This window comes from Gossypium raimondii, chromosome 3 (genome assembly GCF_025698545.1).
Source record: "Gossypium raimondii isolate GPD5lz chromosome 3, ASM2569854v1, whole genome shotgun sequence".
Lineage (NCBI taxonomy): Eukaryota > Viridiplantae > Streptophyta > Magnoliopsida > Malvales > Malvaceae > Gossypium > Gossypium raimondii.
The window spans coordinates 28449832-28461361 of record NC_068567.1 but is presented as its reverse complement, the minus strand read 5'-3'; the positions used below and the strand labels follow the sequence as shown (position 1 = coordinate 28461361).

Below are 11530 nucleotides of genomic sequence, written 5' to 3'. Positions count from 1 at the left end.
CTGTGTGCAAAATTGGCCTCTAGGTTATCATTTTGATATGTCAAATTTGTTTTAACATTCTTTCTTTTCTTTTTTGATAGAGGCTTAATTTAGCTTTGCAAGATGATCAAGTGTATGACAAGTACGATACTAATGTCTTTCATACCATATCGACCAATGGCTTAATTTAGCTTTGTAAGATGATTAAACCACCTTTATTTTCTTTTTAATATTATTCTTCTTTTGGTGGTTAATATTATCACCATGACAACAATGATTATTACATCTTCGACCACATCCATTATTATGACCATGACCATGATTTCTTTCACTTTTGGAAATAATGTGTATTGCCACATTCACTTTTGGGGATAAAGCAGAACTAGTGGGATGACTTTTATGGTTTTCATTAATAACTCATTATTTTCTTCGCCAACAAATGGCATGAGATTAATTTAGAGTATTTTTTAAAACCCTTTGCATGATATTGCTACTATATGAGCACATTAGATAAGTGCAAGGTTGAGATAGTTTTCTTTACTAAGTTTGCATCAGTAATTTTCTCTCCATACAATTTTGTTTGAGATCTTATCTTAAATAATGCAGAGTTGTACTCTCTTACTAATTGTGCATCCAATCATAACGAATTTTGGGAATAATTATTTTTTTATGGTCACATGTTTTGTTCATATTATTCCACAATTCAAGCGGTTCCTTTATGGTCAAATATTCTACTTTCAAACCTTCATAAATATGATGATAGGGGAAAATCATGGCTTTGGCTTTATCTTGATTAGATTCCTCATTACTTTTGTACCATTGTATTTCCAAGACCTTTAACACTTAGATGAATTTCAACTTCAAGTCTCCATGATAAACAACTTTTCCCAATTATATCAAGAGTTGTAAACTCGAGTTTTGCAATGTTTGACATGATTATCACTAAAAAAACATTAGAAGAATATTTATAAGCTAATAAAATTACTTAAAAAAAGATAAAAGGAATATCAATAAATCAATATATTAGATAAACAATATGCATGGTGTTCAATCCATGATTTTAAAAAGAAATAAAATTTTAATCATCCAAATATTATGCATAATATAAAAAATAATTTAAAATAAACCTTAAAGTAAATATTTTTCATAAAGAAACCTATTTTTTACTAAAATGTCTAAAAAAATAGTGCCAAGAACATTCTAGAATGATGAACTTGTTATATAATTTTTTGGTGTGTATTATTAAAAACTCTAAGGTAGTTGATCATTTGGGGATATATGTTAATAGATATTGGTTGATTTTATAAATTTCCTTGCCTATTATGTTGAAAGTTGTGGAGTAGATGAATGGCAAGTGGTTAGGATTAATCAATAGGTATATTACCAATGCTTCTCTGAAGTGGATATTTATAGATATAAAAATATAAATGAAATAAAATTCTATTCTTAATGAATATTAGAGTCTTAAAATATCAATTTATTATCTTGATGAACATACACTTATAATAATAATATTTATAACATAAGCAAAATTTTTGGTTCTTTGTGTTTTTTTATCTCTTTTGTTTATTGACATAGCTTTTCCCATTATAAGAAAAAAAATTCCGTAATATAATTTTCTTTACATTTTGGGTTTTGAAAATAATTTAAATGAATATAAAATTTGATTGAGTCAATCTTTTTTATATTTTGTATTTTTTGGCTAAATAAATGACATCATATTCAATTTTAGAAGCCTTTATAATACCATTTGTTAGAGTTGTGACCCAAATTCTTATTAAAATTAAATACAGGCTGCATAAGAAGAATCCATATAGAAGTTTACTTCCTCTGTTTGATATTGATTTGAATAATGTGTTTCAACCTTACTACATTACTTCTATTAGATGTTGATTAGAATAAGGTTTTCTAAACCTCTAAATAGATGCAATCTATACTCCTTTTATTTATTCAAATTCGACATAGAGGATATTTTTCTCCTCTGTCCGTGGTTTTTTCCCGAAAGGGTTTCCACATAAAATTTGTGTGTTCTATTTTTCTCTCTTTTCTTGCCATTATTAACATTCTATTTTTTTCAAATTGGTATCAGAGCTTTCCAAGTTGCTTATCTTGATCACGATAATTGCGTCATTGAAGTATGAAATTTCGTTGTTGGATCGCAACACCAAATTCGCATTATGGTAGATAAAGATGCAAGAAATTCTTGCGCAGATGAATTTGGAAGATGTCCTGTTGGGGATATATAAGATACATTCGACATTGACAGATGAAGAGAAGAAGCGTAAAGATCAAAAGGCCTTGAAGCAATTACATTTGCATTTGTCTAATAAATTTTTGCAGGATCTGATGAAGGAGAAGATCGCTATTGCATTATGGGCAAAACTAGAGCAGCTATGTGTGTCAAAAACCCTGATGAGTAAGTTACATATGAAGCAACATCTTTATGCTCATTGTTTAGAAGAAGCGTATGTGCACGGACACTTAACTGTATTTAAAGAAACTATTTTGAACCTAGAGGCCATGGAGGTTCGGTTTGATAAAGAAGATTTAGGGTTGATTCTACTTTGTTCGTTGTCCCCGTCCTATTCAACCTTTAGAGACACGATTTTCTATAGCTATGAATCTTTCACAGTTGATGAGGTCTATGATTCTTTGACCTCGTATGACAAGATGAAGCATCTTGTGATTAAATCTGACTCTTAGGGGGAGGGTCTTATTGTTTGTGGGAGACAAGAATGGAATACTGATGATGATCATGGGAGAACACAGGAAAAGAATCCTCGCAGTAAATCTAAGGGTAGATCAAGATCTTCAAATAGAGGTAAACCCTGTAATTTCTGCAAGAAGAAAGGGCACATTAAATTTGAGTACTATAAGTTGTAGAACAAGATCAAAAGGGAGGCTGTGAATCAAAAAGGAAAACAACTAGAAAAATTTGGTGAAACTGATGTTGTAGAACACTACAGCGATGGTGAACTCCTAGTTGCTTCTGCCAACAATTCTAAAGTGAGCAAGGAGTGGATCCTTGATTCTGGCTGCACCTTCCATATGAGCCCCAACCGAGATTGGTTTATAACTTATGAAACAATGTTTAAAGGTATTGTTTTAATAGGAAATAATGCTTCGTGTAAAATCGCAGGTGTTGGAACGATTAAAGTTAAGATGTTTGATTGAGTTGTTAGAACACTTAGTAATGTACAAAATATTCCAGAATTGAAGAGAAATTTGATTTCATTGAGTACTTTAGATTCAAAAGGGTACAAATACACAGCCGAAAGTGGGGTTTTGAAGATTTCCAAAGGTTCCCTCGTTGTGATGAAAGGGTAGAGAAAAATTGCCAAGTTATATGTTTTACAGGGTTCTACAATTACTGGTGATGCTGCAATTGTTTTCTCTTCCTTGTCAAATGATGATGTTACTTGACTTTTGTAACACCCATAACCCGTTTCTGTTGTCGGAATAGAGTTACGGAGTAATACCGTACTAAATGGAACACTTTATAGCCAGTAGTAATTAATTTTCAAATTAATTTAATAAATACATAAGAAATTCAAAATGGAATAAATCATGCATTTATGGGTCGTAAATTGAGCATATGCGGCCTTAAAAATAGCTTTCGAGCCATCAAGGACCAAATCGAAACAAATCAGAACATTTTAGGAAAAACAAAAAAAATTTACCTACAGGGGTCACACGCCGTGTGTCCTGTGCTCATCAATGTACCTCACTGACTTGGCTCACACGCCCGTGTTTTAGCCCATGTACTCGCTCGTGTGAATCACGCACCTAACACGCTCAGGGCACACGCCCGTGTAGGCTGCCTATGTGTGACACACGGCCATGTGACAACTCGTTTCCAAGGTCGTGTGAGTGTAAAAGTGACCAAATCCAAGCCTATTCTTCATGCAATTGTATAGGTATCTATACCAACTCATTCCAAAAGTCCACAAATCTATAAACACACTTTAAATTAACCAAAAAAAACCATTTCAATTCATCTAAAACCAACCAAAGTATCATGTACCAAACACATTATAATGTTCATACAACTCATTATCAACCAATTATCTATAAGCCATAATATACACCAACTAAAACATTCCAAATATTCCAACTTAATATGATGTTTACCATCTTGACCATCTACTCAAGTTTACTTAAGGTTAATCATCATACCACAAAGACTACCATTCATTCATCAAGTACAAAACATCACACATAGCCATGAATTATAGCATAATAACTGTAATAGGCCAATTTTGGCCTAGGCCCAAATTACCAAAATAAAACAAAAACCCAAACCAATAAATAAACAGTCCAAAATTACATGTCCATTATAGTCTAAGTTTTTACCAAAACCCTAGCCCAAATTAGCCCAACACCTAAACTAAACAAGAAAACCCTAGCCTCCCTAACCCTCTTCAGCCGCCGCTCCTCCCACGCACGCCAGCCTCCTCACGCACTCCACCACCGCCGCACGCCATCACCACGCTCGTCTGACTCCTGTAAAAATTGAATGCAACAACAAAAAGAAACACGCGAGCAACAATGGTAGTAAATAGCAAAAAGACAAAGAATAGAAACAAACAGTGTTGTATCCGGCTATAAAGTCCAAAACTTTATCTTTGTAATTTTTTACGCACACTAGTAAATCAAAAAGCAGAACAAAAGTTTAAAAAGGTGTTGGTTTTGATATTTTCCTTGTTCTTTTCATTTTCTCGTTTCGTTTTAGTTTTTTATTTTTTTACAAATCTATTTTAATAAAAAAAGGCATAGAATAAAAAGAAAAGTCTAAAAGGGGCGTACCTAAGGGTTGCGCTCCACCATCGTGGATGCCTGAGGTAGCCACCTCCGATGAAAAGTGGCCGGAAGTCGAGGGGTCCTTTGCTTGTCTGGGCATTCTCATTTGATTATTGGAAGTTTCGGCTTCAAAACGGGCTTAGGGAGGTCGAAATGGCCTTCTTTTTGGACTCGATCGCATGACATACAGCGGTCACTGCGCCGTCGTCGGCCAATGGTCATAATGAGACGACGGTAACCTATTGGTCAAGAAAAGGAAAGGGTTGAGAGAATTTTGGTGTTTTCTTTTTTTTTGAGGAAGAAGAAAAAATGAAGTTTTTTAGAAAAAAATTTGATTTAAATAAAGAAGCAAAACAGCGCCGTTTTGGGTGAGGGACCTAGGCACCAAAACGACGCCGTTTAGGGCCTATCCGCTTACGACCAGACCCGCTCTAGGGGGTCCGCGTGTTTTCACCTTTTGTGTTATTTATGCCCTTGATCCTTCTGCTTTTTGGGCCGTTCTGATTTAATCCCTAATCTGTTTGATTTTAACCTTTTAATTTGTTATTTATTTTTTCTTTTTAATTGTTTTTATATATTATTTATTTTTAACGGTTTTATATTTTATTTATTTTAAATTTTATATATTATTTATATTAAATTATTTTATATTATTTATTTTAAATTGTTTCATATATTATTTATTTTGAATTGCTTTATATATTATTTTATTTTAAACTATTTTATATATATTATTTATTTTAGATTTTTTCACATATTATTTCTTTTAAAGTGTTTTATGTATTGTTTATTTTAAATTGCTTTAAATTATTTATTTCAAACAGTTTTATATTTTATTTATGTTAAAAAATTTTCACATATTGTTTATTTTGAACAATTTTTGTATTATTTATTTAAATTTTTGTTCTTTTCATATATTATTTATTTTAAACCTTTTATATTATTTACTTTAAATTGTTTTTGTATATTATTTTATTTCATTTGTCTTTGATTATTAATTTGTATTAAAAGGATGTACATTGTGTGATTATTGCCATCATGTGTACTATAATTTGTTTATTCGTGTTTTCATATTATTATCCCTTATTAATGTAACATTTTATTCATAAACTATTATTCCATGTTCTATATTATCATTCCATTTCATTTCATCACTTCAAAAGTCGCGTTTAATTTTTTATGCCTATAATAAACAGTTTTATTTTATCCCTAATAAAATAAATGCATGCATCGTTTAGGTTTTGTAATCGCTATTATTCAAAAAAGAAATTTTTAAAAATAAGGCAATATTTCGTTTTTGAAAATTCGAGAAGTCGTACTCTAACTTACGAGGTTTCGATTTTCTCGTTAAATCTAAACAACTGAACATCCTTCTAAATTTAAAATACCTAATTTTTGAATAAAAATTAAAGGCAAGCTTATTCTCGAGGGTTCAAGTGTTGCATCCTAACTTACGGGATGTGGCATATTGTTATTGTTGAACGAGTAGGCCTTTGATGCTTGTTTCAATTTGATTCAAGCGTTTGTAAAATTAACGTTAATAAAAGGGAGGGTTCGTATTTTAAATTCTTTCAAAGTTTTCAATTTTTGACATTTAGACATTAATTAATCAATTAGGTACCAATTTTGGGCGTGACGAGGGTGTTAATCGTTCCTCGCACATAACCGACTCCCGAACCTATTTTCTTGAATTTCGTAGACTAAAATCACTGTTTTGATAAATCGAAATATTTTATTAAAACAACCCAATTACGAGGTGGCCCGATCACACCTCATAAAAAAAGATTGGTGGCGACTCTTGTTTTCATTTTAAATATACAGGTCGACCCATACAAAAAAATGGTTTCGACAAGAACCATTTGCCCTACTATATGCCACATAAGCCAAATGTTTACAAAATCTACCAAAAGAGTCCTTGGGATAATGTGATTCTACGAGTTAATTCGATCTCCCGATCACAAAATGTAGTCTCCAAAACAAAGGAAAATGTATGAGTAAGCTTACTTAAAGCTTAGTAAGTTTGCTAAATTAAACGATAAATCTTACCAAATTAACGTAACAGGTCAAATTTTAAGATCAAATAACAAAGTACTTGTCAAACACAGCTCACAATAGGTGAGTATTACAAAGTGCATTAATTCACCTCACATTCTCAATCGGCACATTAATAAGATCTAATGAGAGGATACCACTCATTTGAGTTAATTTCAGAGTTTTGACTGGCTCACGATGCTGCTCATACAACCTGCAGAGAATCTGCAATAGATGCAGGATCTCAAGCCATCGTTACGATCTGTATCAACGGTACATAGTACCTGCTATTGGTTCGAGGCTTTTAATCTCCGTATATTGCATCGCATAATCGATCGATTTTACCCTTTTAAGTGGGAGTGACAAATTATTCCTTCGTGAGGTCTTCACCTCCGTATAAGATAGTGGATCGCTTTAGGGATACATCCGTACCTATGTCTTCGTGAGATTTTCATTTCCGTATAGCCATAGGAAAATTCATCCCCCTAAACTAAACTCGGCCCGTACGAGCCTATAATGGGTGAAGATCAAGGAATCTGCCAGTTTAGGTACCCTTACTTTAGAACCAAACTGCATACAGTGAACCCTAAGAGACTACCCTAGGTAGAACCACGCCAAATCCCTAGTGGTCATCCAAATAGGTGCTCTTTTTGTTATTTATGTTTTTGTACTGACGTGTTTTCTTTTGTTTTGGTTATGATTGCATTGCATTTTCATCGTAGAAAAGAGGTGTTGATTCACGTTCAGTTGCTAAATAGAGAGCTTGTCATGGAAAATGGATTTCTTGATAAAGTGGAAGAATATCCGGTCGTCTGAATATGGTCCGAGAAAATGTAACGAGGGAAGGATGATAGTCTGATGAATAAGTACACGACTTTGCTTCATTGCCCGAGGATTCAAGCTGACAAAGATTATTCGAGAGCCGCCAACGTTCCAACTTTCTTAAAGAAGCTAACGAGCCTCACGAGGACGAGTGCTCAATGGGTCGCGACTTAGATCAAGCAAAAATGAGATGAAGGAGGCACCCCTTTGAAGAGTTCGCGAGATTCAATCTTAACATATGGATATGAGGAAAAAGATCAACGTTTTCACTTTGAGTATTAGGGCAAGGCCGTATATGTAAATATCAATTTTATGTAAAGAGATTTATTTTCTAGTAAAGTTGTTCTAATAGAATTGAATCAGAATCAACACCTCTTTTTGTATTCATTCCATTTATCCGCATTACATTTCATTGCATGCATTAAATTTCACAAAAGGACCCTAATTATGTGAAGTTGTTACAGTTACCCTGGAAACTAATGAAAATCCACCAACTAAATATCGCTACAGTACCCGCCATAAAACCAAAGAAATAGATCAAAGATTAGAAAGATTAGAACAAATGTAGAAGGATATGCAAGATCAGTTGAAGCGCAACTGCAAGAGCAATTAGCCAAAGTTCAATAAGACATTAGGGATCAGATGCTAGAACCCCAAAGAAATATGATGAGCCAATTAATGCAGTTACTGGCTGAAGGACTTGAAAAAGGGAAAAGCGTAGTGGTCAACTCTGGGGATGATAATGAAGACCCTGCCTATCCCCTAGGTTTTACCCCGATAAGTGTCTAGGCCCAACCAAACACGCATCCACAAGGGGCACCCGTTACTATCAGACCCCAACAATATCAGACTGGTACCTCGGCACTAATAAACTACCCGACAGGCTCAGGTTCCAATCTGAGGGACAATCCAACCAATCCTGTAGTTCCTGATCCAGACGAAATGGCAGAAATAGAAAAAGTAAGGGTGGGACTGCCAGAACAACTCGAAGATCGGTACAGGTGGTTGGAGGAAAAACTCAGAGTAATGGAAAATGTTAATTACCATTGTGGGGTTGACGCCAAGAATCTGAGTTTGGTCCCAGATCTAGTATTCCTGCTGAAATTTAAGACTTCAAAATTTGAAAAGTATAATGGGACAAGTTGTCTTGAAGCTCATATCACGATGTTCTGCCGAAGAATGACAGGATACGTTAATAACAATCAATTTTTAATTCATTGCTTCCAAGATTGTCTGATTGGGCCGGCTGCCAAATGGTGAAACAAGCTGAGCCGTGCCAAAATCCACTTATAGAAGGACTTAGCACAAGCTTCCATGGATTAGTATAGCCATGTAACAGACATGACACCTGATAGAATTACACTGCAGAATATGGTAAAGAAGCAAAGTGAGAGCTTCAGATAATATGCCCAAAGATGGAGAGAGGTAGCAACACAAGTCCAACCACCTCTTCTGGAGAAAGAAACCACGATGCTTTTCATCAACACTCTGAAATCCTCATTCATTAACCATATGTTGGGAAGCGCTACGAAGAGCTTCTCAGATATAGTAATGTCTGGTGAGATGATTGAAAACGCAATAAAAAATGGGAAGATAGATGCAGGGGAAAGCGTCAAAAGATCAACCCAAAAGAATAAGGAAAATGAAGTGAATAACATGAACATGTATAATAAAGGGTATTCCAAATCGGTCACTGTAGGCCAACTAAAGGTCGTAACCACTAACTATCAAGGCCCTTCAAGGGAAAAATCCAACTCAAAGCCAAACACAGAAAGACTCCAGTTCACACTCATCCCGATTACATATAGAGAGCTATATCAGAATCTGTTTGATGCGCATGTGGTATCTCTGTTTTACTTAGAACCCATGCAACCTTCGTTCCTAAAATAGTATGATACGAATGCCCAATGCAAATATTGGGGGGGGGGAATAATAGGACACTTAATTGAAAATTGCACTACATTTAAAAAGTTAGTTGAAAGGTTCATCAAGATGGGCATCGTGAAATTTGACGATCCATCAAGGCCTAATGTGGCAGGAAATCTGTTACCCAGTCATCCAAACCCAAGGGTAAATGCGATAATTGAGAATGGAGGAAAGAGAACCAAAACCAATGTTGCAAAAGTAAAAACCCCACTAAAATGGGTTTTGAAACAAATGTTAGACATGGGATTAATCATTCAGAATTCAGAGAAGAGACCAAAAGGGATGGAGAGATACTGTGAATTTCACGCTGAAGAAAGTCATGAAATCCAGGAGTGCGCTGAATTCAAAGCTTTGGTGCAGAGCCTAATGAATAATAAAGAGTTAGAATTCCTTGAAGAAGTCAAAGACCTGGAATGAATGTTGGGGAATTTGAACGTTAATGTCGTATCTGAAGAGGGAGCCAGGGAAGAGAATTTAGCAGGCATTTGCCCTTACACACCTGGGAGTGTTTTGAACAATGGGACTGTGGAGAGATCCTTGATTTTTTTTAGACCTAATTCGGAGTAATGTCCAAAACACACTTATTGCTCTAAGCCTAGGAGCAATAAGAATCCTTTTGTGAGATAGGCTTATGTCCAACATCTTTATTTCAATAAAATGTATCTTTGTTTCTCACTTCAAGCAAATATTCTTTTATTGTTTCCATTTCATTCATAATCATACTATACAGATAAATATTCTTAGATTCTTTTGTTCTTTGGGTCTTCCTTCGTTCCTATAATAGGTCTCCAAATATCAATGATATGAGTGACACTACTATTGACTCAGAGCCTCCTTTTGAGCAAGATATGTGTCCAGAGGAATCTCAAGGCTTTGAAGATGACCAAGACTGTAGCTTGTCTCCTAATTTGTTAAGGATGGTAGAACAAGATAAGAAACAGATCCTACCTTACAAAAAATCAATGGAATCCATGGCTTTTCTCTATGTGGGGCATGGATTTCATTGGGCCGATCTCGCCAAAAGCTTCTAGCGGTCATCGATTCATCTTTGTGGTCGTCGATTACTTCACTAAGTGGGTGAAAGCTACTTCATATGCTAATGTTCCAAAGTCGACAGTCAGCAAATTCTTGAAAAAAGAAATCATATGTTAGTATGGAATGCAAAAAAAGGTCACATTTGACAATGCACTAAATTTGAACAACAACACGATATCACAAGTTTGCAGTCTATTCAAGATTAACACCATATCGCCCCAAAATGAACGGTGCGGTAAAAAAAAACCTCTACCAAGGTAACACCTTTCTCTTTGGCTTATCGCGGTTTTGCCCATTGAAGTCGAGAAGTCTTACTATTCCTGATTAACACCATATCGCCCTAAATTTTGATTGAAGGTAGGGCATGCGGTAGTCTTACTATGCCTGAATTAGCAAGAATGAGGGATGTTACATCTTGAGGCATCAACAAAACATTCTGAATCTTCGAAACACATATCAAGTTTAAAGGGTCCTCCAGAAGTTTTCTACAGAGAAACTCATGCTACAATATCTGGGGCACCTTCTTTCATCTTATTCATTTCGTATCTTAGCAAAATTTGCTATCTTGATTAATTTATTCATTTAGAGCTTTGCTCTAAATAAAATTCCATCTTGTCCATTGTGACAATCTTTTTCAAGCATTTTTCATTGAAATAATGATTAATGGACTTATAATATTCAAGCAAAAGGAGTTATGCATATTACTCTGAAGGCTTTTAAATAGTATGAGGACCTGAAACAGGACTACTATTCAGAACTAACCAAACTTAAAGGTTGGAAATATTTGAGAAAGAGTAGTCTAAATTGTGACTATTTTTTTGGATTTTCTGTTAAAGATACCAGCTGAGCAAGAAGGCATGGTAACACATCAGTGATAAAACCTTGATGAACAATGAGAAATGACAACCTAAGCATTAAAAAGGGATCATTCTAAAAA

The 11530-nt window shown here is 34.5% G+C and overlaps 1 protein-coding gene across 1 annotated transcript; it reads left to right on the top strand.

The window, feature by feature from the left end:
• The first annotated feature begins 2169 nt into the window (after positions 1-2169).
• Positions 2170-3402, top strand: LOC105795793 (uncharacterized). The gene is made up of 4 exons (XM_012625450.1): positions 2170-2505; positions 2683-2800; positions 2897-2985; positions 3337-3402. The coding sequence occupies exons 1-4, from the start codon at positions 2170-2172 to the stop codon at positions 3400-3402; spliced, it is 609 nt and encodes a 202-aa protein (XP_012480904.1).
• Positions 3403-11530: the final 8128 nt, after the last annotated feature.